This window comes from Ixodes scapularis, unplaced genomic scaffold (genome assembly GCF_016920785.2).
Source record: "Ixodes scapularis isolate PalLabHiFi unplaced genomic scaffold, ASM1692078v2 PGA_scaffold9__187_contigs__length_104089568, whole genome shotgun sequence".
Classification (NCBI taxonomy): Eukaryota; Metazoa; Arthropoda; class Arachnida; order Ixodida; family Ixodidae; genus Ixodes; species Ixodes scapularis.
Genome location: NW_024609884.1, coordinates 87,924,009 through 87,949,667, shown reverse-complemented (window position 1 = coordinate 87,949,667; position 25,659 = coordinate 87,924,009). Strand labels below are relative to the sequence as shown.

Genomic DNA, 25,659 nt, shown 5'->3' with positions numbered 1-25,659 from the left:
GTACTATCGATAGTTTTGCATTACTAGTTGCCGACCCTAAATTCGCTCAGTCAGCGATCAGGGCAACGCACGTTGTCCTGATCGTGCCCGTTGCAACAGGATTTGACTCGATGGCAACGAGCTTACTTTCTAGGTCGGTGACACGCGAGAACAGACTGGCCATGTGTTTGTCCATTTCCGTTTGCTTTTCGTTTAGTTGTTTTACTTGGACTAACAGAGAAGACTGCCCAGTTTCCAGCTTTTGCACCATTGCGTGGATTCTTAACAGCAGTTCGTCGCTTTGTGTTTTGGCCAATGGTCCTGGATTAGATTCTCTATCTCCGCACAAAATCAGAAGCAACAATTTGTGAAACGGCGTCAGGCAGGCCTGAGGGTTGAGCTGGACCATAGTGCAAACCGTCACTCTTTAAATGGGAAATCTGTTTGGGTTCACCAACCTGTATAACGAAGAGGAACAGTTTAGCGTTGATCGTCCCACGAGTGTTGCCGAGCGAAAATGAAGTTGGTGACGAGCGACGAAACTCCTCTTCTCTGGCTCAACTTTCTGTGGGATTTCGGAAGCGACGAGCGCCCCTGCACAGCTCGGATCGACGCTCGAGCTGCGCGAGCGCGCGGACGCTTGCACGCAGAGGCGCGGTTGTTGAGAGGGTCAAAACACTGCGAGGCCGAATCACGTAATGGTATACGACGACGACGTCAAGAGTATCGACGCCCCAGTGCAGGCCAGCACGCGTTTCAAGAACGTATGACGGCACGGAAGTTGCTTCAGTGCACATTTGTGTGATCAAACAAACTGCCCGTAACAGATATAAACTTGCATGATGTCCTTACCAAGTTCTTTCGCTATTTGTGGTCTTGCTGAAAACGGAAGAGTCAACAGGATTCCTTCTCACTGTGATGTTTACAAGCAGGTACGAAACACACTCTCATACTGCGAGCCTGCAAACGAAATTTGGGATCTCGAATCGATCATGTTAGAGTCAAAATATTTGCTCCTTCATTACACTGCACGTTAACTAAGAATAAAGAAAGAGAGCCCGACGCTGCTTTGATTTTATGTTTACTAAACATGCTTCTCTCGCCGTATTGTGTGATGATTTTCGTCAGACAGATCCCGTATCGCACGCAAATACACTTTACTTTTATAAATCTAACTTGTTTTATTTGACGTGTCATGTTAGCCATAAATACGAGATCGAAATCGTATCATTGTGCAACTGATTTAAACTGACGCAAACGACAACATACTTGAGTCACTCCGCTTGCGTTCGTCGTCTGCTGCAGCGGAGTCGTCTCGAGACGTCTCGACGACCGGAAGTTTCCGTACGGCAAATATCTCAGAAACAGTCCATTCCCGCCAAACTCCTGTCGCGGTGAGTGTGAGATCTAGACTTCCTATATCTATTCTTTGTAGACGCTTCAACTCCACGTCCGGAGGAAAATCCAGTCCCATGTATTCGTCCATAGCAACGCCCCTATAGCAGCGGTTTGTTTGGAGCAGTGACGTCAGGCTGGTTCAATACCTCCTAGAAGACAAGGCCTGCGCATGACGTCATCGATAGTGGATCCCTGAGTCGCCTAAGCGGCAACCGCGCTGGAGCTACGAGAGTACGGCGGAAAGCGGCAGACGCCGGCGTATTGGCGTCCGCCGCGTGCTAGCGTCGCGGTTGTTGCAACTTGCGAGACGCTGAAGGACACGATGGCGGCGACGCGTCGTCGTCGCAGCTCGAAGCTAAGAGACGTCAAGACCCCTCCGTGCGCGAAGGCGACACCGATGCCCTATGACCATGGACGTCGGCAGGATTTTGTCTTGAGGGGGCAAACTGACAGCCCCTTTTTGGGCTTGTGCGCTCGAGAGGAAAGGGGGGGCACGCACAGTAAAATACGAAACAGCTAAATACAGCTTGCAAAATATTATTTTAGAGCGCAGCTCTTAGGCGCCCGTTTCCGGCTTGAGCGCCGTCGCCGTCGGAATAACCGCGCGTTGCATTATGGGTAGTTTCCCATAATGACGTCAGGAGGGTTACCCTCACGAGGACCATGAGGGTTACTCTTACGGGGGTTACCCTCACGAGGGTTTCGAGGGCTAGTTACCCTCAAAAGCGTTACCCTCACGAGGGTCACGAGGATTACGCTCCCGAGAGTCACGAGGGTTACCCTCACTATGGTTATGAGAGTTACCCTCACGTAACCCCGCCCCCCCTCCCCCCCTGAGGTCACGTGCCCCTTTTGCACTCTCCTGCCGACGCCCACGCCTACGACTTCTCTGTGACTGGACTGTGGATTCACTCAGTACTGCTCATTTTATTGCCGACCATGATGTATTTGGTCTTTTCGGGTGTCGTGGAGAGACTCAATCGTGTTTAAAGGGATTGTCCGGTCGAAACCGGAAGTACTTAAGTTTTTGCGCTCGTTACGTCGAGGGAGCCTTCATGTAGACAAACACCATTTTTATTTTGATACATCAGCGTATGTACGAAACTGCACCCCGAATTCCGCCAGCGTCAATGGCTGACATCCGTAGCTGCTGCGTGACGTCACAAAACGCAAAGGTTTGTCGGGATAACAAGCGTTGGTCGATGGATGTCTTGTATTTTGTTTCGAATTATATAGTCTCCTATGCCAGTGGTTCTCTAAGGCGGTCCGCGAAGGCCCGGTCCGCGAAGCCGTGCCTCACCAGTCAAGCCCGGCAACAAAAGTTGTTGTTTTTTTAGGTCGAAAAGAAATGTTTCAGTTTTCGCGCGAGTTTTTTCGTGTGAATTTCAATAAGAGAGCTCTACTTCACACTAGCCCTTAGTTATATCCATTTATTAAATCATTATTATATTTAATTATACCTTTCCACTCCTCTCACCACGAACGGGGTCCTCCATCATCTCCGCCGATCCACAAGGGGTCCACGAAACATCGATGGTTGAGAACCACTGTCCTGGGCTCTACTCTACTGAGATACGGTTCTTTTATTGCAGTTCCTAAGCGTGTGCAAAAAATGGCACGCCTTTCAGCAGGATATTACTTGAAAACAGCCATAAGCTTCGAGCAAACGTATGCCGTTTCGCGCAAACACAACTGCGACGGCCACCGATCGAATTAGGGGCGCTTGCAAAGCAGATGCAGATTTCGCCCCTGAAGCGGCAACTAGGTACACGAAGCGGTATCTGAATGCACATATCGGCCGATCCACTGGATCAGTGATGAGGCTGCGGGTCTTTCCCTCAGAGGCGATGACCGCGGGTCGAAGGCAACCGGCGAATCGTTCAAATGCATGTCGTCACTTGACTTGGACGAATTTGGTGAATCGTAGCCACGCTCTTTGCACGAGCGGGTCAAACAGAATTTGGCTGCACGCGTGCTAAATACAACTTCTGGTATCGTTTCCAGGTGGTCCAGGTGCTGGTTTCGGTTTCGCTGGATAAACAAATTGATTGATCCGATTTGGGCGAGGAGTGGATGGACGTAGTTTAATATCGTTGGCACAGCATCACACCTCAGCTGACGAGTCTTCTGTCCGCTTAGAGCTCAGCTCGTAGCTTTCTTCTGTGAGATGATTGCTGCATAAGCGGGATCTCAATCTTGACGGGAACCCAGTCCCTACGCACGGCGACGATCCATTTTGCTCGTCACTGCACGTCTCGCGGAAAAGTGTGGAACCTCATGTCTTGGCTCGCATGTGCTGCCCGGTGGTTGTGGCACCCAACCGCGCAACAAAAATCTCACCCAACCACGAAACAAGTCGAGCAAAACAACAAAAACGAAGCACGCTGAGGCAGACAAAAATGCTCGCTTTGTGTTTTGTGACGTCAGAACTTCAATGTTGCCAACGAAAGCAGCGTTTACGCTAGATTCCGATTGGAGCAGCATAAATTCAATTACTCATGCAGAGGGGCATATAAAATTCAGATATTGCACGTACGATGCGTCTCGAGGCAATAACAATGATATTCAATTGTTTTCTCGAATACCAAATTTGACCGGACAATCCCTTTAAAGGGATACTAAAACGAAATTTCGGTGCTCATTTTTTTGGTCTATATGTGTTCAAAAGAGCAGTATCACATGGAACATTCCAATATATTGTTAAAAAAGTCTCGAAAAGGAATTTTAAAACGAACTAAACGATTAGCAAAGAGCACCTGGTGGATGTCGCTAACGCCTCGTTTGTAATGCTGGTCTAGGAACCTTGACAGCTAGTGACGGAGGTTGTCTCGTCTTCGGCCACGACGAGAGAAGAGGGGCAGGAGGAACTCCCGTCTTCCCGAGAATGCCTTTTGTGTGTCGCAGAAGTCGCTATTGTCCCCCTAGAAGATTATAGAAGATTAACCCGTCACTCAAAATTCGTACAAAAGCAGCCGTTTCGGTGGCTGGAACGACTAGGCCATCCTCTCGACGTCAGCCTCGCCGTAGCTTTGCTCGTCCTGAGACGACCTACGTCACGATTGCGTCGGATGTCACGTGCTCTAAGCTGGGCCTTCTCCGAGCGCTTGCGAGAGTGGGCCGTTTATAACGAAAAATACAGCCACCAGGCTCAAAATACAAACGTGCGATTGTCATTTACGGATATTGTGGATCATATTCAACCTATTTTTGAACACGACGGGAATATTTCAAATTTCGTTGAAGTATCCCTTTAAGGCGCGCTGGTCTCTTCCTGTTGCCCTATGGAACCTCCCTTGGTCCAGATTGTGACGTCCTCTGCGCACACAGTAAATCTGAGTCCAGGGATTTCCTCCGGTCTTGGGGTGGGGGGAGGTCCGCCGTGACAAGATTGAAAAGGGTCGGCGATAGCACTGCCGCCTGTGGCACCCCGATCCTGTTCGGTATTGCGACACTCTTGGTGCTTCCAACCGTGACCCCGAGTTTTAGGACGGCCCTGATTAGGGTGAGAGCCCTGCCTCGGATCCCGTGTTGTTTTTTTCGGCACTCGTCAGCACTGTGGCATGGATACAGAGTCCAATTCCTTTTCCACATCGATGGCGACGACTACTCTCGGGTCCGCTCTGCTCGATCTCTCCAACACGTGCGTGCAGTAGGAGGCTGTCTTGTGTCCCCAGGTGGGCCCTAAAAGCCACACTCTTAGAAAAGAGCGTCCTCCCCAAAGGGAGGAACGCTCTTCTAACTTACGTTCCTTCAGAAAGGGAGAAACTTTCGTCCTCAAAGCAGGGGAGCAAAGTTCCTCCGTCGCCTGCATCTCATTATGGCGGCCCCGAATCTAGCAAATCGTGCTATTGTACGGGGCGAGAGGAGCAGCAAGTAAAAGCGTAACACCAGCTTTCCGCGAACTGTATTTATTTCCGGAGCCAGCTTTCCCCCGCAGGTAAAGAAACTTGCGTTTCGAAAGCAGTCACTCAAGCCTTCTCGTCGTGAGCACTGCGATGTTAAACGGAGACAACCGACACCCAGTTACTTCGCGCACTTTACGTCTTACCTTTGCTGTTCCTCGAGTCACAATTCCTTCGTCAACCGCACATCACGGAGGAGTGGTAAACCATTCGGGAAACCAAAAGCCGCTCTCAAAAGAACGAATTCCAAGAAGCCTACGTGCCGTATTGTTGCGCGGTAACCAGAAATTATCGCCAAGCGTGAAAAAGGTTAAATCGCTTGCCACCAGATGGCAGGGTCAAGCAGAGTAATTGCAGGTAGCTACGCTAGGTGGCGCTAGGAACCGCCCAATTAATGTGCTACAAACACATTTGTATTTACTCATGCCATCAATGCGCTTCGATTCCTTCGGGCACCTTTATTATGCACACATGTGCATAATACGCATATGCTTACGCATAATACAAAGATCAGCTGAGCGTTGAGCGCATACAAACATCAATACAACAGAATTCACTAACTCGATTACTACTTTCGAGCTCTGCGTTTCCGCCTTTTACATGAGTCGTTTTGAAGGTACGGATTTTCTCGGTTACCAGCTAAGCAACAAATAATATTTCCAACATGTTTTTTTTTTTTTTTTAAGTAAAGTACCTTTAAGAGTATTTTGAACGGCTCAGGGGATGAATCTCTTTGTAAAAAAGGTAAACGCTCATGCCGAAATTATTTTAAAGCCAATAAACCAAGCCGCTCCATTGCGGTTCCAAGCCATGTGTTTGCTTCCCCGCACGGCACGTCGTAATGTTCGCGTGCGGCTGTACCCGCACGGCACGTCGTAATGTTCGCGTGCGGCTGTAATTGTCGTCTTGAATTAACATCTGTAAAGGGGGTATTCACTCAGCTGGAAGCGCTATGCTTCACGGGCAGAGAAATCGCTTTTCGATCAACGTTAATGCAGTCAAAGCCGCGACTTGCGGCAGATGTTAAGCGTACGGAGCTACGCCGTGGTGAGCTCAAAAACTTCTTTTTTTTTCTTAGATTGTTCTGCAGTAGGTGCCGTTGTCTTCCAGGAGTCTCTGTACCCTGGCCAGCACCTTCCTCTCGGCTAGCTTGCATATGTTGGATGTCAATGAAATGGGCCACGTGTTTCCCAAAGTTCTTGGCTCTTTGCCAGGTTTCGGTATGGGGACCACCTTGTATATCGTCCACTCGTTGGGCAGACGTCCAGTTTTCCACGCTTTGTTGATACCTCGAGGAGTTCTTCCGCCTGCGCTTCAACGAGGTTCCTGGTGATCTAGTACGTAACCCGATATGGGCCTGGAGAGCTTGGGTCTTGCACTTCCGAAGGGCTCCAGTCGTCTATCCTATGGTGAAGGCATCATTTAGTGGCTCTCCTTGTTCGTTGGTCTTCCCATCTAGATCATATGCGGTCTCCTCTCCTGACGCGTTTGACGGCTGTGGGGAAAAGGTGTTACCAGCTTCAGTTGCCACCTCCTCTTCTGTTATTCCCACAGCTAGTGCGATGTTTCGCGCAACGGTGCCCGTGTTCTTTCTTCCCTACATCGCTTGGAAGGTTCTCCACGCCTTGTCCAGTCCCGCAGTACGATTGAATCATTGCAGTGCTCTTACCACTGTCGCTTGTCCAGTTCGGTGGCGTACTCTCTTGCCTTGGCTGTGGCGCGGTTGAGTGTGCCTCATAGCTTTTTCCTTCTTCCCTCGCTTCTGTATCGTTTCAGGGATTCTATTCGCGACTCCCGCAGGTTCAGTAGGTGCCTGTCCGGTATCAGACCGTTCTCTGAGACCTTGATCCTCTCTGTGGCTTCCTCAGATGCTCTTGTCGTCCTGCTGGTTATGTCTGTTCCAGTGCTTTCCGCCTCGAGGATTGCTCTGTACCTGTCCCTGTGTGGGGTGTATTATCCTCTTAAACTCTCTTTTGGTCTTCTTTCGTCCTTTGGATTCCGCTACAATGCGAATGAGCAGTTGGTAGTAGTACAAATTATATCGATAGTATCTATCGATAGTGGAAGCCGAATCTGATGACCGATGAAAAAAAGAACTATCAATATTATTATGAATAGCCGACTATCGATAGTATGCTATCGATAGTCGGCTAATGTGAAACTATCGATAGCCAACTATCGTATAGCTATCTATAGTATATTATTAGGTGACGAGTAACGTCAAGAGTTCACCCAGGAAATGTCGTGAAGCTCGGAGGAAAACGCAACTGCAGCTAAGGACTTCCGCATATTTATAGAGCAACAATCTAAAGCAAACGGAAAACGGTAGAAGTCCCCCTTTGAAACTATTGACACTAAACTATCAAAAAACTATCAATTGTATACTAGTAAGAAACTATAAATAAAAGATATCGATATTTTTCATGATAGGTTCTCGAAGTTTCTTGGCAGTTTTAGATTGCTTTCTTGGAGTATGCACTTTATATATATATATATATATATATATATATAGGCAGAGTTGAATTTGGGAAAATAAATATCCCTTTGTCGCCACTGATAAGTAAACTACGCGTCGCAGAAAACCGTGAAAGTAGGTTGAAAAACACGCTATGAAAATCGCCAATACTCCGTTTCACACTAACTTGGGGAACTGTGGAGGCTACGGCCCCCGCGACTCAATAAGAGCGTCGGAGCGAGGCACGTGATACCACGTCACGGGAGCGTTTGTATCACTGCGCCAAATGAGAGGCCCGGAGGAACCGGCTGTCGTCTGCTGACGAAGAGTCGTCTGCTGCGAAACCAACCGATTTCGGATGAACGTCTGCCGTCGCAACATTGCCATCCGCTAGAGTGACGAGCTCTTCGGGAACATTTCATGAGACAACCATACGCTCAAGTTACCTACGAATCTGTTTCGGGTGCTAATGCCTGAGCAGAAGCGGTCGATTGCAGGTCTGCGATCGTTCAACCATAGCTTAAAAGCCGCGTTGTTCTCGGAAAAGAGTTGATACAAAGAAGTATTGTTGATAGGTAACATGTCTTCGTCTTCCTTCCTCGTCGTATAGTGTAGTGTCGATAGAGATGCAATCCAGCGAGTTCAGTTGCCTTTAAAAGGAAAAGAAACCTAGAATTACTTATTGTCACGGGCGGCGCTGTTGCTGTGGCGATAGCAAGGCCTCCGTGGCCTCGACCAAGGAGGTTATATTTAGGACTTTTGGAGTGGCGGTGGCGCTGCGGAGCTGACGCCAAAAACGGCGACCGACGCCATCTTACTAAAGGTAGAAAGCAGATCGGCTTTCTACCTTTTGAGCGGCTTTTGAGTCTTCTAAAACAAATTAAAAAAAAAAAAATCAGTTTTGTTTTTCTTTTAATACGCAGCCCCAAAATCAACGGTGCACTGCTGCTGCCGCTTCGAGCGCCGTTTCGTTTCACCTTTAGTAAGATGGCCGCCGACCGGCAAAACTGGCTTCACCCTGTCGCATGGGAAAGTGCGGGAGACCGCCACTCCTTGGCCTTGACCATGGAGTGAACTTGTCACATGCCTTGCTCCGGCGCTCGTATTGGGTCGCGGGAACCAGAGCCTCCACAGTTTGCCAAGCTATCGTGAAACGTCGTTTATAAATGGCCATCAGCAAAAAAAAAAAAAAAAAAAGCGTACGATTTCCAGTAGAGCGCCCATATTCACTTGTCAGTGGTGAAAGCAATAAAAGGTAATATGCGACTATAGAATAATGAAGGAAAACACAAGCGTGGAAAAAAATACTTGTCAAAAACCCTGGCGCCAAATGCCTTCGGCAAGTGCTTTCCCTAACTAAAAAAAAAAAAATTTATACGAATTTGTTTTTGTTTTTGTTTTCTTTTTTTACAGATGGTGGGTATAGTAAAGTGCGAAACCTGATATCTGAACCGTGATCTGAACCCCACAAATACACAAGGAAGAAAGGGCAGAAAGGAAGACAAAGAAATTAACCTGGGGTATTTTGTCCCGGTTTGCTACTTTGTTTTGGGGGTGAGGGGCGAGATGACTAAACGAGAGAAGAAAGAACAGAAAGATACACAAAGTATGTGCACAGGAAAAGTAGCAAACCGCCATTTCTGCTTTCTCTAAATGAATTGTATAAGAATTTGATTTTTTCAGAAAACCCAGGGTTGTCTGCCCGTACATATCCGTCGTTATTTCCTTTTTTTGGGTTATGCTTTCATTTTCGTAACGCTCGATAGTTCTCTAGTTGACTTTCGATAGTATCAATAGTCAACCGAAAGCAAACTATCAATAGTCTACTATCGATAGTGGACTAATAATAGTACTAGTGACAGTACGATCGATAGTACCATCGATAGTCAACAGCCGATGGTACTATCGATCGTGCTATCAATAGTATACTATTGATAGCGCGATCGTTGTTTACTATCAATAGTACTATTGATAGTCCACTCTCGATATTTTTCGACACTCGATAGTTTTGGAAAGCTATCGATAGTGTCGAAAGTTTTGCGCTGCCCCAAGAATCGGTCTTTACTTCCCAGCCACCCCTGAAGTGTCGATTTACCCATGTCAAATCTGGTGTCGTGTCTTCCTGCCTTGCGTGGAAGGCCACTCTGGTGCGTGTTCCGGTTTGGCTCGTTCATTAGCTGCATCATGTTCTTTACCGTTTGCTTCCAAAAGAGCATTCCGATATCCCCACATCGTGTGAGCCGCATTGAAGTCTCCTCCGATTACCAAGGAGGATCGCTTCCTGCTTCCGTCCTGGGGGCTTCAATCCATCCGCGTTCTTGGATGCCTTCCCTACATCCGTGGCGTGGCGTTCGTAAACTGAAGCTATCACCATTCTTGTCTTCCCTACCTTCATGTGGACGGCTACCACCTCGCAGTCGTCATTGCACCATTCCAGCATATCCATCTGATGTTGCGCTGTTCATACCTATACCGCCGCTTGCCCCTTGGCCACGGCCTGCGGCTTCGTCCCTGCGACCGGCCTCCCCTTGGGCTTGTACTTAATGGTCGGCGTCTGGTACCCCATGTACCCCCGAATTTTCCTCCCAATCCCGTCCGTTTCTTGCAGTAGAAGTGTCATCGACCTGGCTTGGCTCGCGAAGCGTCGATTGAGCTGTTGCATTGCTGAGTTTGTTGCATTTGCTGCATCCAGGATTGCATGGGGAGGTGTTGCTGCTTCTGTTGCTGGCAGTCTTGTGTCTCCTGTTTTCTTTTTTTTTTTTTCTTTTTTTTTGTACCTGTAGGCTTCTCAGGGATGCCTGTCTGACGAGTGCGTATTTCTTGTTTGTCTGTGGCTGCGGGCGTTGCATGTCTTTCGACTCTTTAAGGCTCCCTTCTTGTTTGAAACCAGTGCTCGGGTTCCCTCTTTGCTCTGCCACACGGTGGCCTGGGGATGGTCATGCTGCTTGTAACTTCTGCGCGTCCATACCCTGTACTACGTTAGGCTCGAGTGGCGTGAAGCTACTGGGGCGCCGTATGACTTCCTCGGCATGCTGCTTACTTAGTCTTTTATCGGCCACCAGTCTCTCTTCCCTTCCTTTGTCCATTGACTCGGCAAACGTTATTCTTAGCCTTTTTTTTTGCGTGCGTGCGTGCGTGCGTGCGTGCGTGCGTGCGTGCGTGCGTGTGTGTGTGTGTGCGTGCGCGTGCGCGCGCGCGTTTGCGTTTGCGTTTGCGTTTGCCGTAGCTTGGCGTTTGCATCCATTGGCCTTGGGCAGCTCGAGTCCGTGCCGTTGCGGTACTGCTGATCCGCTTGGTTCCATTCTTCGTCTGTTTCGTGTTGCCGGCCAAATTTTTGGCATCTCAGGGAGTCAGCGTTGGGACACACGTCCGATTTGTGGCTGGCGAAAAGCAATGACCTGTGTTTCAAGGGGTGGACCTCGATTATACCGCAGTGGTAGGCGATCGTCCTAGGAAGCTTGTTGCCGCCGAGATGATGACCGCCGTCTGCCCTTTCCTTCCCATCTTTTTGACGGCATAGATAGCGCTTTCGAGTGCGCCTAAGATATCCGTGCTCGTTGCGTCTATAGACCGTTTTCGTGTAACGGTTGCCATGTTAAAATGTGACGTAGTTGGGTTAGGCGACAAAAACTACGTTTCAACAGAATGCAATAAAAAAGTATAGCCACGAAAAAAAGTAGAACTATTGGCATGAACCCCTTGAATGCAAGCGCCTTTCAATCGGCAAATAAAGTGATTCGCTAATTTGCCCCAAGTCGTCTGTGTCAAAATCCAACACGGCGGCCGCCACGGAAAAACGGTCTGTAGGCCGTAGTATACGAGACCCTTCACCTGCGTCGTCAATCGTGATGTACGAGTAAACCGGGATGGGTTTCTCGGGGATCTCTCCGTCCATAGATGGATGAATGCTAAAGGCCCTTTATAACAGGCGGCAGCTTGCGCCACCTATCCTGGAAACAAAAAGAATGATTGTATGATTCCTTCCCTCGCCCTTCTAAGCCAATTTCCTTCCCCTTTGCATTTTGTAACTATCACCAGGCGGTGAGGGATAGGATGGCCTGTGGGGGATCGGGTCAAAAACTACTAAAAGCATCCCTCCCCCAACGAGCGAATCGCCAATTTTCCTCTGCAGCAGAGCCTTGTCGGCGTCAGCCCAACACCGGGCCCACTGGGGGACAGGGTTAAGATTTTGGACCGGAGCCACGTGGGAGGGAGTCTCAATTTTCCTCTGTTCTCAGCTTGTACGTCATTCGATTCTCCCTGGATAATTTCCACCAGTCTTCTAATCTCTTTTTTTTTTTTTTTTTTATTGTACGGTGCCTGGAACGCGTCTCCGACTGTGTACGGAGCGCAGTTTGTCCGCGTCTTGCACAGGGATTGCCATGATGTCAGAGCGCCGAGCTCTTATTGTCTGCTAGATAAAAATAGCCGGTAGACCTGAAGGCATCCAGCATTCAGGTCCAGCCACTGTCCTTCCAATCCAAGCGGAACTCGGCGTCGTTCTGACGCCACCGGAACCCCTGGGCAAGAAGCAGACGACTTGTTCTCCGCATTCCGCCCATGCACGTTTTCCCCAAGTGGCAACAAAATACGTCACAAAAGCCCGAGTGTAGTGCTGTCTGATGCCGCGATCCTGGCGGTTGGTCGTAGAAAACGCGAAAAGCCAGAGCGAGCAGAGTGTCGCTGTCGTCACTGTCAAACTGGAGAGCGACCTGCAACAGAACAGGCGTCTGCCACACCCACTGCCGCTGTTGTGACGCCGCTAAGATCGCGACCGGCGACAGCATGGCACTTTTATGACGGCTGATGAGTCGGAGACGCGTTCCTGCAGGCACCATATACAGTTATTGTGATGCCCTTATCATTCATTCTTCCATTCTCGTCTGCAAAAACCCGCCAAATCCGTTGCCCCCTCCGGGAGGGCGGGAGCAAGCCCCGTGCACTTGAACGCCACATGTTCTACTGTCTCGTCTTCCCCTTGGCATACGGCACACCGCGTGTCCATTTCCTTTGCCCGATATGCATCCTAGTCCTCGCTACTCCTGTTCCAGCCTCAAATAAGAGCGAGCTCCTCCATAAATTATTATACCAATGTACCATCCCTTCATACTTATATTTCAAATACATTACGAAGGCGAAAGCTGTTCATGCATCAACACAAAAAATGAACAAATAAATGAATTTCAAATACAAGTTTTTGAAATAAGTATTTAAAATGCTTTGAGTACTTTGTACTTCGTATTTAATTACACATTAGGGAATGTATTTCTAAACTGTATATAAACACTGAAAATAGAGTAGTATTTAAAATACTGCTCCAAATACAATTTTTGGCACTGTTCTTTGTAATTAAATGCGACAGTGGGCACTCTTCGCAATGGCAGTCGTATGCAAAGCACGTGAAACTTGCCGCGCTTTGCGCATAATAAACATCGAAGAAAAAAGGATGATAGATTTAGAACAAGGAAATAACGGGATTAGTAGATTTATTGACATTGTGACTGGGTGATTTAATTTTTTAAACACGTCGCATTAACGACATGTTGTTTGAAAAGACTGGTGCATCAACTCCTAAAATTAATCTCATTACCTAGGTTAAATTTAAGTATAAGATGTCAGTCTATCAAAGTATAAGATGTCAGTCTATCAGTCGACGCGACTCTGTGAACGAGCATTAACACTGAAAATAGTCAAAATGTTACAAAATGAGCTGCAGAAGTTATGCACATAATGATGACATGCAATTCATGAGAGGGGGCTGGATGGCGCATTGAGCAGACAGGTACGAAGCCACCGGAAGTAAGTGGCTTGTCCCGGAAGTAAGCGACAGGCTTTTCAACTCTTCCGAGTGCTGAATCGAACGGTGTTCAGGGCGCTGGTTTTTTTCTTGTCATCCCAAGAGAGCTTGCTTGCTGCGGAGTAACAGCACATACCGACCCGAGAAGTTTCTGGGAAGCCATTCTATGTGAAAATTTTGAGAATCTAGTTGATCAAGTGTGCGTATGTCCCACGTTCAAATGCCTTATTCTCAAAATTTAATTTAAAAGACAAAAAAAAAAAAAAAAGCATGGACCAAAATATCTTTTGATTGCACTAGGAAGGCCAGCACACGCCCGACTTCCGGGACAAGCATCCAACTTCCGATGGCTTCACTTGCGCCGGGGCGATGAGTGCTAGACGCCAGAAAAGACAAAATGTTGTCAGAGCCATAGAGTTATTACAATGTACGCTAGAGGTTCAACTGGCGCTAGTGTCTATGCGACTTCCGGGAGGCAAATTGAAGCAGACAGCAACCAGTCTACTTTTGCATTGCTCCTGTGCATTCCTATGGGGAAACACGCGCACATTTAGTCTCTTCGCCGGAAAATAACATAAATAACTTGTGTTATTTCGGTTGTACTGTATAGTGTGTACCTTTATTAACATTATGAAAGTGTAAATGCTTTAGTTACGGCATTTTTCTTTACCACTGAACGATGTCGAAATTCGGTGTATTTCAGGCCCAAACCTCTGTACCATGACAGGTATGTAAAAACGAGCGGCGATTCCAAGCGAAATAACGATCGAAAGGAATGTAGAATGTGTTCAAGGTTAGCTAGCATTCTGGTGCCGCTCATATATCGCTAATATGCCCGTCGTGTCATTAGAGAGTTTTAGGGAACCGGAACAAAATACGATCGATAAACAAAAACGATCGATACCTTGGATCGGGCGTGTGGACCGATCGTGTGCCCTGAAACGGCTTTGGGGGAACCGTATTTGCAGACGATAGCAGACGATCGGTACAGGTCGCGCCCCCTGGCAACGGAAACCTGCATCCGCCTCATCGAAAAAAGACAAATTTGCGTGTGTTTGTACAAATCGCAGAAACTCAAGTAAACAAAAATCGCACCCTAAATATATAGAGAACCTAAAATATTGTATACCTACTTATAGTTCGTCTCGTTTTTTTACTGGAATGAATGCGCTTCCGTAATACAAAACCTGGCGCACCACGACGTGTCGCCCCTAGCACAGCGAAGTTCTAAAATGTTCGTCTGCTAAGGAAACAGACGAGCTTTCCGACAACAATGGCGCTCGATCTTTTTGACCATGACTTGGAGTTGGCTCTATTCAGCGAAAACAGTTTAGAAAAGGTGATTTTGTACGACTGTCTGCGCACTAAGTGTGGCGTGATCCACTTCTGAACTTCCCGCTTTCTATAAGCGAGGCACGCACGCGCGTGCCGTGGTGCCTGTCACTTGTGCAGGGGCACGAGGGAATAAACATTCTTTTTGGTTTGCCGTGACACGGAGTCAGTCGCATTTCTTTCGGGTGCCACCGAGCACCGATACACTAACCGCTCATTCACACTGGAAGCGGATCCGCGTTTGCAAAGCGGTTGCGAACGCGGTTGTATAAAGATCCAGTGCAATTGCACGCGCACTCGATGACATCAAGTGCGCGTGCAATTGCACTGGATCTTTATACAACCACGTTCGCAACCACTTTGCGAACGCGGATCCGCTTCCAGTGTGAATGAGCGGTAAGAGAAGGCGCTTGTTGGCGGCAAGGCATAGGACGTTCAACTTGGCGTAGCTTTTGAGTATACAAAAAAGTTGTGATACCAAGAATGATGTGCCAGCGTATTTTGGTTTTTTTTTTTTCTTTCAGTTTACCAGATTTATATACTTGGGGAATAAAATAATGCCTCGACCGTACATGGTAGTTTGTTTTCTAATAAATCATGCGTTCTCAGCGGGTAAGCTTTGCTGTTTTACATCAGCCAAATATGATGTTTACACCAACCACGTCCTGATATGCTGAAACGTTGCCGAAAGCAAACTCGATTTGGCTCAAGAACACGCTCGCGCGCGCATATCATCAACATTCGAAGTCGTCTGAAAGCGATCCTATCTCTTTCCCTTGAGGCCCAATGCAGGATCGAGTATTAAGAAAGCTATGGACAAATAAAACTAGAAATATTAAATCTCGAAGAAAATACAAAAATAACCAAAATATACACACTTTCTCAAGTTGATGCGGTCGTTTTTCTTGTACAAAGATAATCCAATTCAATTTTCAATTTAATTCAATTTTTATTTTCAGATCAAGTCATACAAAATAAAGAGCTGGACCAGAAAAGCAGCATTCTGCTTGTATGTGGGGCCAGGCGACCAGCTAGAATACATGTTGTTACAAAAAAAAAAAAAAACTTTGCAGCACAAAAAAAAAAGATGAAAAAAACCCAAAATTAGCAGCACAAATAAATACAAAAAGGAAAACTTTAGAGCATGAAATATAGGTGTTTATAGCCAAGTCTACTCACGCAACCATGAAATAAAAGTACGAAATATCTCCAACGGTTAGGCCACGATATCTACAGCTCAGATGCTTGACACCAATTCCTTAGTTTCCTTTTTAGTACCCTAGTGGATTCTATATTCATAAGGTACTCTGGGAGTTCGTTAAATAAGGAAGGAATGTAATGATTTCTGTTTTTCTTTCCATAGAGTGTGTATATTTTTGGAATGACGTATCTTACAGTACGCCTCAAATCTCTATTTTTATTTACGAGGAGGTCAATCCGTTCCTTCGCTCCTCGCAACGAGAAGTTCTTTTTCAACGCTGCGTCATTCCAAAGGGCTGGAGTGAAAAAGGAGTGGCGCCTAGCACCTCCCGAAGTAGAAAGATGTTGTATTCTGCTGTAAACCGCTTGCGAGGAGGAGGCGGAGGGACGGAGATAGATGCGGCGCTCATGTTGCTCTCTTACGGTACAGAGAGCAGACGATCACGGTCGTACGCCCGCGTACCGATCGTTGCGCCGTGTACGGTACGACCACGAAGAAAATATAAAGCAAAACCTGTAACTTTACTGCTGTGCACCTATTAAAACTGTCACCCAATATTCAAAGGGCTCGTTTTATAGGATATATGTGATTAGCACTTGTACAGAAATTTTTAATTCATGCAGCATTTTTAAACTAAAAAGTATCCAGAGCCATGATGCAGAAGGCTGTTGCTCACTCTGTTGCCACTACAGAAAATCCTCAGTCATAACAGCAGCTGTAAAAAAAAAAAAAAAAAAAAAAAAAAAAAAAAAAAAAAAAAACACGGGTGATAAGTGCTCGAAATACACACCAATTTTTGTAGAAAAAAAAAATATAAAATAAAATGTTAAAAAAAAAAAATGTATGGGCTAGCGGGATTCGAACTCCCCACTGCCGCTCCACTACGAGTTTACGAAATCGGCGCTCCAATCCACTGAGCTACCGAGCAGACGTTTTTGGCTACACTAAACACTAACTTATTTCAATTAAAAAAGTCCAATTGCGTTTTGGTCTTTATTCTTTTTCTTATTTGCTGACTCAAACTTTATGGACTTGCTGTCACACATGGCGCACCTGCCAGGCACTGCCACGAGTTATTTTCTTCATGTTTGGAGCCACGGCACTTTCTATCTGCCAGCGAAATCGCCGTTTTGCTAACCAAGCGAGACTGTCCATGTCGGCCATTGGTCGTGCCGGTCGTGCCTTACGGTTCGACCAGCGCATTACGGTAAGATCGCAGAAGACAAGCGCATGCGCAGTTCGTACCGGAGGGCCCATCGTACCGTATCGGATGTGCAAAAACGGTTCCCTAAAACTCTCTATTATATGAAAATGACTCCGTCGTGCGCATCTTTACGATCGGTTAAAAAAACATTCGAACATAAAAAATAAAGTATGTGGGCTACAAAAGGTGTGTATTTTTATTATTTTCTATGTCAAGCAGTTTTTATCGGGCACCTGTTTTCTGGCTTCTCCCTTCTTCTGCAAAGATTTGGAGCGTGCGGGTGGTGATTGGAACCCAGAACAAGCATCTTCGCACATGTTCATGAGCAGAAAGAATAAAACTAGCAGTACTTATTTATTGGAAATCAGACTATATTACGTGGCTTTCAATTTATTTTGATCGTCTGCATGCACAAGGAGTCACTTATTCAGTGTTACTGCGTAGTTCTTACCGTCTCTCATAGTTTCCCAGATGTCTTTCGTTCGACTCGCCGATGCCGTGTTCGCGCTAACAGTGTCCGACAGTGCACATAAATACATGTACGAAGCAGTTTTAGCACCGTTTTTCATGCCACGAATTTAAAATAAAAACGCCGTAACTGACCAATTATTCCGTCTGCGTGACTGAGAAATGTTCTAATGTGCCCAGTGCGTACGAATTAGTCGTGATATTTGCTCTTATACTCGAGCGCAGAGAGCAAATGCACTCACTTTTTCCCATAGAAATGTATTACCGGAAGTCAATTTCGGACTGGTTGCTGTCTGCTTCAATTTGCAGCAGCACACTAGCGCCAGTTGAACCTCTAGCGTACATTATAATAACTCTATGGTCAGAGCTCAACGCGGACGCGTTCGATTGCTCGCGCTCCCGGAATCGAATATTCCATAATCGAGGCGATCCTAGCGGCCAGTGGCCACGCTACCGGTTGGCTCCCAAGTTTCGGTTTCGATTGGCCAAACTCACTTCGCGACATCACGCCATGATCAAATACAGTGCTTGCATTTTCAAACGTATGACTTTCTTTAGATTTATAATACTGCAGTTGTTACCTCAGATACGGATGAAATGCTGGGGCACGTCTCTTTTTGGGCTCCCGACGTGCCGGATTTTGAGCGCAGGTAAAAAGGACGACGATGGCACATGATCCATCGGCTCCTAAATTCCCTAGGCCTTTTAAGTTATCCGCGTGCCGAAGGGGGGGGGGGGGGGGGGGGGGCGGGGGGCGGCATGACACCGGAGTGGTAGCCAGACCGCTAGAGAGGTATGGGACGCGACAGGCCGTACTCCTACTCCTCGCTAGGCCTAAACTACCCCATACGGCCACCGAAGGTCCGTGTTTCAACGGGAGCATTCACGAAGATGAATGGGTGCAATGCAAGCGAGTGTTGACTTGATTTTCACGCAGTGCTGAGATGCACTACTTTGTCAACGGAGCGATCTAAACCGAAGTCACTCCTCTCCATTGCCAACCGGATTCCGGTCGGATGGATGGATGCTAATGGTTGTACCCTTGATAACGGGTGGTAGCTTTCGCCAGCTAGGTCAGAAACCAAAAGTAGGATTCCTCCCCTCGCCCTTCCAAGCCAATTTGCTTCCCCTCTGCATTGTTGTAACTATCACCAGGCAGTGGGATATCGCCAGAAAAACCTTTAAAGGATCGGGCAAAAAAAAAAAAAAAAAAGATTTTCCTCTAGACGAGCGAGTAGCCAATTTTCCTCTGGTCACAGCTATGAGCCCTTTGGGAAACAGGGTTGACACTTTGGATTGGAACCACGCGGAAGGGAGTCCCAATTTTCCTGTCTCGCCTGCCCCCAGCTGTGCTAGTTAAGTTTGCTTTATTCAATTTTCCCCGGATAATTTCTGATATCGTAACGCGTCCAGTGTGGCGTGCACGGATTTTTGGAAGTAGTCAATTCAGAATTCCTGGGTTCGATCCTCACCCCTGCCCGCTTCGATCTGGACGGGCATTGCACGGGCGTACCGCTCACTTATCACTACTGCCATGATTATGCTATTGCGTGATGCACGTTCCATCTTCTGCGTAGTGTAGCCGTACCAGGGCAGAACAACTTCGCGCTCTGTGATCAGTTTGCTTTCTTTTCCTTTTTTCTTTGTGTGTGTATACAGTCAGAGTTGCGGTACAGCTGCTTTTTTTATCTGGGCAACTTTAGCCGCACCTTACGTCCTACTTCCAACCACTTGTAACTACGACACATTTCGCAACTTTCATCGATGGTGGTACTGCGGTGCGAGAATCGCGCTCCCTAGCTCCTGGATGATCGGCTTCGCAATAAATCTGCTTGCCTACACCTTCCTAGTGTGGGAAAAAAACTGCTCATATAGACCATAACTAGAATTACTTGCGCGTCGCAGACCCAGCCTCGTTCTGCTGTTCTACCACGATCATCCAGATGACAGCCATTTTGATTTCTCCTGCAAGTTCTTGTCTGTTTTTTGAAGCAAAATGGGGAAGGGATCGTGCTGCACAGGACTCTAAATTGAGAAAGCACATCAGGACACTGCGGTCCAGACATTTCCATGTTTCATCCCAAGCAAAATAGGGAGTAATGATCCAACCGTCGTAGGTTGTTTGGGACGAGCGTTGTCTGAAGCAAGGAGAAGTAAGCAGACCCACCAGAGAGGCTGCGCTGCCAACCAAGGCAATTTAAAAAAAAAAAAAAATTAAAAGGTTAAAAGGCACGAACAAACAGGACGCAAAAAGACACACGTACGACACGGAAAGAGAATAAAAAGACACACGCACGTCACGGAAAGAGAACTAATCGAAGCTTTCTGTATACACAAAGCGGCTGACAGATGCGTAAGCATGCCATCTCTTTATCTATTAACCAAAGAAATTGTGTTTCTTGAAGGATGTGTGTAATGAGCGACAAGAATTTTTATCAGTTGCTTGTGTTTAGGCGATTGTGATCGAGTTTGACCATGATTCGTGTTTCAATAAATCAGTTGGAAGTTGGCGCCTGTCCGTGTCGTACGTGTGTCTTTTTTCGTCCTGTTTGTTCGCGCCTTTTTTAACCTATTAATCGATATGAACCAACTAGCCCCAACCAAAGTTTTATTAAAAAAAGAGCACTCTCTGTAAAGTTGACTTGGATGCGAGGAGAGACCTCAAAGGGTCTACGCGGTCTCCTCACGGCCGGCATGTGCTAATCCGGGGAACGCCCCACAAAGTCCTTTCCCGCTCGCACGGTTGGCGCATAGCGCGTGTTGATTCAAGTTTATGGTTGATGAGGTTGTTGGGCACCGCCACTCTTCTGATCCGACTTTGGGCGGAAGAGCGGCCAGGTCATGGCGCAGAAAAGTGAAGGCGTTTTTGGTGCGGGTAACCACGCCGACCTAGTTAGAGCCTTAAAAAGCCAAGGTGAGAAGCCTCTTGGTGTATTTTTTTAAGACGTTGGGGACACTCGAAGCTGCGTGACACTCCATTTCTTTGCAGTGGGCACATCGAGCGTGATCACGGAGAGCCAGGAGGAGTCTCGCCACATGAGCAGTACCATCCTGCAGTCCAAGAAGCTTCTCACCAAGTACGGCCGGCGGGAGATGACCGACAGGGTGCTCATCCTTTTGGCGGTGGTGTTCTTCTTTGCCTGCGTACTGTACGTGCTGAAGAGGAGGCTTTTCTGAGGCCTCGGTTTAGCCAGGCTCTAGGATCACCTGGGAATGTTTCTTGCTGTCAACAGCTGGGTGTTATCTGCAGCCCACATTGAAACTTGATAAATAGGGAGCACATCGTTCCGATAACGATTCCCGATACAACGCCGAGGCCTTTGCGCGGACATTGGTATCGGAACGATCTACTAAAACTCCCTAATTAAAAGCACGCTTAAAGCCAGTATGTGCAAGGTATGGCCAAGGCAACTCCAACCACTGCTGTGCGTGACCAACACGGTTGCCTCAAGTCGTCACTATTTCTCTCACTAGGCCGACCTGCAGTTGGAAAAAAGGAAGAGCCCTTTCCCTCTTTCAATGTGGATTACCTTGTCCCCTGAAGTTGGCTCCTTCCCTTTTTTTTTTTATTACAAACATCTGAGCTCATGTTCATCTTTACTCAAGTTTGTAGGTCGGCCTTTAGCAAGTCTAAATTACAAAGCAGAACAGACGGAAGCTGTCAACAAAGCAGACCAGTGTAGGCCACCAATGAAGGGTGTAGGTGATAAACCAATATTTTGCGACGTTTTTCTTTATTCATATGAAGAATAAACAAGCATTTTTTTTACATCCAGTGTATATACTTATCTGTACATTTTCATCACATTCAAGGAACCACAAGCTTCCGATTCTCGAAGCCAGGAACTTGTAGTTTGGGGCACGCACATGATTAACGCGCCCTCTCAAGACGTTTCTGAAACTAGTTAAAAAGGGGTAAGCAAGCACTTGACTCTCGTGATGCTATTAACATGACTCCAACAAAATACAGAGTGAAACATTGTTTAAAACTTTTAACAAATAACAAGCTGCAATTCTCGAGGGAGCTAGTTGGAACCTAAAGAATGATAAGCTTGTAACAGAGCTCACCCTTGCTGGTCACCAAAAAGATTGTGTGCCAAGGTCACGACTCTACAAACTTGCACTTACTGTGATGGTGGGCCCTTAAGTTGCTTTGCAAAGGTATTGACCAAGGCACAGGTTCAAGTCTCTTTCTGGGTCTTCCAATGCAGTTTGAGTTTGTAGTGCACCGAAGGAGGTGACAGAGTTGAGCGAGGCAATGTTTGTGGATATGAAACACAGACCTTGGCACCAGTGTAAAGCAGGACTTTGCATTTGGACTCTTTCCTAGATGCCAAAATTAGCACTGGCCAATGCAGCTCCAACAAAGCTGAAGACTCTGCCTCGCGGAACAGGTAACAATCCAAAATTCCAGGTTGTCGGGCAATGGGGCCTCGGACTATCACTATGTTCTCACAGGTGATGTGTGCGGGATCTGCATAAACTCTGAAATAACACACCTGCAACTTTTTGGCACATTTGCGACTGCCTCTAATAATAATAATAAAAAAAAATAAAAAAAGTGAATGCCCAAAAACAAGTGCTCTCGACCCGTTCCTGGCACGGGCCACAGACAAGTTTTGTGTTTGAGCTCTGCAGAGTTTTTAGAACCTCAAAGCAAGGCAACTAGACTCTGCATCTGAACAACAACGGAAACACAGGAAAAACGGCCATCAACCAAACAGAGACCTATAGTGCACCGACAACTTTCTAACACTGGAATGAAAAAGCTGCCAGGTGATGCTTCCAAATCTATTCGTCGGCAGATTTGCCAATTAATCCCAGACAGGTAGTTGCCGTTATCGCGCTGCAGGTACTGTAAAACAACTAGACACAACACACATCCTTTACAAAAATATTCGCTTTGTACATGTTCTCATGCAAGGCGCAACGACCCGACCGAGCTGGCCGCACTACCCTTGGTGCGGGAAGTCAGAGTCGGCTCGCTGGCTGCCGCGCTTCAAGTCGGTGAACAACAACAGATTCGATTGCACACGTCCACTGTAATGTATAGTCCTGCAACTCTGATCTAGCACAATTTGCACTTTGAAGTTTTCTCTTGCATGCATGCGATGCTGGATGAAAGGGAACGGGGATGAGACTGACATTCGTTTGCCTACGTGACCAAGAGTGCCGTTTGCAAGCTCAAGCTGCACTCTTCTCACTGGTGAGGATCGTAAAGCAAGCAAGCGACTCTTCTACGGCTTGCACGTGGTGAGTGCATGCCCAAAGAAGGGACGAGGGGCAACGGAAGGTCCGTCCTGGTGCACCAACCGAAACGAAGGACGCGCACAGACATCCTGCACTGCGGCAACCTTGGCGGGAAAAGCTTTGGCCTGGCCGGCGGGAAAGCGTCATTATTTGCCCACATAATACCAAACCTGCCAGAGGGCTTGCTGTACAAGTTAAAAGGCACTCTTCAGATGACTAGGGTCTCGCTGACTTCAGTGTGTGAGGGCCCACCTGGCTGCCTCTGGCCGCAACAGAGCTCTCAAGTGCAAAAATGCGGCTTGCCATGCGTCCGTCATAGGGGACTTGTGTAGCCGACCGTCGGTGTACGGCTTAGAACCCTGAACAGCTTGTGTTTGTGATATAGCTCTAAACAAAACGGCCAAAGAACATTAGAAATAAAATGACATTTGGGCAACAGTGCGTAATACCTATGCTAATGCCTTCTACATTTGCACGTCATACTAGGTTTCATGAAAACAACAAAGAAAATACTCATATTTACATACACTTATGTACATATGTATACATAGAGCTATAGACTCCTAACAGTACCCACTTGACTTGCGTGGACACAATGCCTCGAATGGTTTCCATTGCAACCAAGCTCTTAGCAAACATCTCACGTGATGCCGAAACAAAACCCTTCTCTCGAGAGCCACTCTAAGGGCTAACGCAAACGAGGGTGCAATGATAACATGGTGCACTACACAGAAGCAGGGTTAGCATAAAAAGCACATGGGGGCCGCAGCCGGAGGGGCTGGCAGCCCCCGGTGCAACAAGTGAGAACAGACTGCGCTCGCTAGAAGCAAACTGACAAGTAACACAGGTTTCGAGCGTTTTAAGCGGCTGTGGTACAAGTATACCAGACAAAGCATGGAGCAAGGCGACCCGTAATAGACTACACCCGCGACCGACGCCCAAACAGGCCGGAGGAAACTCGCGTGCCTTCACCGCAAGCTCACTTGATATCACAGCACCGTTAACAACCAAATGCGACAGTCGACGATCCTCGTTTCTCGGGGAGACTGCTTGGGACACCCCGACGCTCACAGGTCGGACAGGCCTCCGTCCGGGTTGCCCGCCGCCACGCTGCCCAGCACGTGATTCACAAACTCGGTTGAATGTCCGGCCACCTTCACTGAAACTGGAGGGGGAAATGCACTTAGCCGGACCTTTCTTCGGCCACACCCACCAAATCATCTCGGGGACCAATTCCTACCTCGAGTGGCCCCTCTGAACGGATGAACCAGTTGCAGAGACGTTTTCACACAACTCGTGACTGTGCGCTTTAGTTATATGCTGCTGCAAAATACAGCCAATGCCCTTTATCCTTGCATCCTTCAACAATGATCAAAGCATAAATTTTCCTTCATTCTGCACCCTTTTTTTTTTCTGGCGACTAAATTCCCTTCCCGCTATTTCAAAGTCATTCATGCTTGGGTAAGGCTGGAGAGAAAACATGTTGTGAAGTAAAGGATAAAGCGCATTCTTCTTGTACTGTATGCTATGGTACCCTGACCGCAAGGAAGCTGTGGCCTTCATTTTAAAAGGGTAGCTTAGTGGGTGGCATCCAGTGGCATACCAACTTGTTTTTGAGTGGGGCGGCAAACCAAACATCACCAAACCAAACCAAACCAAACCAAACCCCCCCCCCCCCCCCCCCAGGGCCGGGGGCAGTGCCCTTGGTATCCCTTGGGCGTTGCCGGCCAGTGCTTGCCCTGCCCAGTGGTGGCCGCTTCAGGGGGAAAAAACACATGCCACTCTGAAAACTAGGGGGGCATGCCCCCCTGCCCCTTCGTTGGTACACCCATGGTGGCATCCTTAGTGGATGGCCAGCTACTTGAGGAAGGCACGACAACGTCGTGCCTTCCTCAAGTAGCTGGCCATCTAAGCAGCTTGTAGATGGCGCTTTGCACCCAGCTGTTGCATGTAATAAATGGAGATTTACTCATTTATCTGAAATATTTCAGGCTTATTTCAGGTTACACACAATGTAATACAGCACTGTGCAGAAAGAAAATAGTTTTCTATGTCATCTTAAGTTCATAATGATAGTATAGATAAATATAAAAGCAAAAAACACTCGGCAACATATAGCTAGGATTCCGTGTTGTCAGAGTTCATTTTTCGTTAAATTCGGTGGGTGTTTATCACAGTTTATTTTTCTTCTATTCCCAATTCTCCAAAATTCAGAGTTTAATTTCACCATGTCTACTATTAAAGAAAAAGAAAAAAAAAATCTGTGTGTAAACCTATGTTATATAACTAAAAAATAAAACACACTTGTATTAATTAATATTTCTTCAGCTGGATTTGGCGTTGGTGCCATTACCATTAGCAATAATTCACTGGACGCTATATCTGAGGTGACTGCTCACAGCACATGCTCGGGATGAGTTCTTATTTATATTGTCCAAAGGAATACAATAGTGATGGTGTGCAATATGCGTGTTGGAAGCGTTGTGGAAGCTTGCCATCAACACATGCTCAGCAGCAGCAAGCTCAGCTATTGGGAAGGAGATCAGAACGTGGCTCCCCAAGCGGCTATCTTCAGAACTACATGGATGGGCATAACAAACAACAATGACACAACGCCCAGCTGACTTAACCGAACATGAACGTGCAGCTGGAGTTTGTGTTCTCCGGTTGCCT

The 25,659-nt window shown here is 47.2% G+C and overlaps 2 protein-coding genes across 2 annotated transcripts in view; one reads left to right on the top strand and one right to left on the bottom strand.

The window, feature by feature from the left end:
* The window catches only part of LOC115328030 (vesicle transport protein SEC20), a 97,564-nt gene extending 76,053 nt beyond the window's left edge, over positions 1-21,511 (top strand). The window contains exon 6 of the mRNA XM_040205317.3: positions 20,726-21,511. Coding sequence (XP_040061251.1) covers positions 20,726-20,913 — 188 coding nt within the window. The 3' untranslated portion in view covers positions 20,914-21,511. The remainder of the gene's footprint in view (positions 1-20,725) is intronic.
* The window catches only part of LOC8051737, a 27,758-nt gene continuing 23,552 nt past the window's right edge, over positions 21,454-25,659 (bottom strand). Inside the window, exon 4 of the mRNA XM_040205316.3 lies at positions 21,454-24,151. Within this exon, the coding sequence (XP_040061250.1) occupies positions 24,054-24,151 (98 nt within the window). The 3' untranslated portion in view covers positions 21,454-24,053. The remainder of the gene's footprint in view (positions 24,152-25,659) is intronic.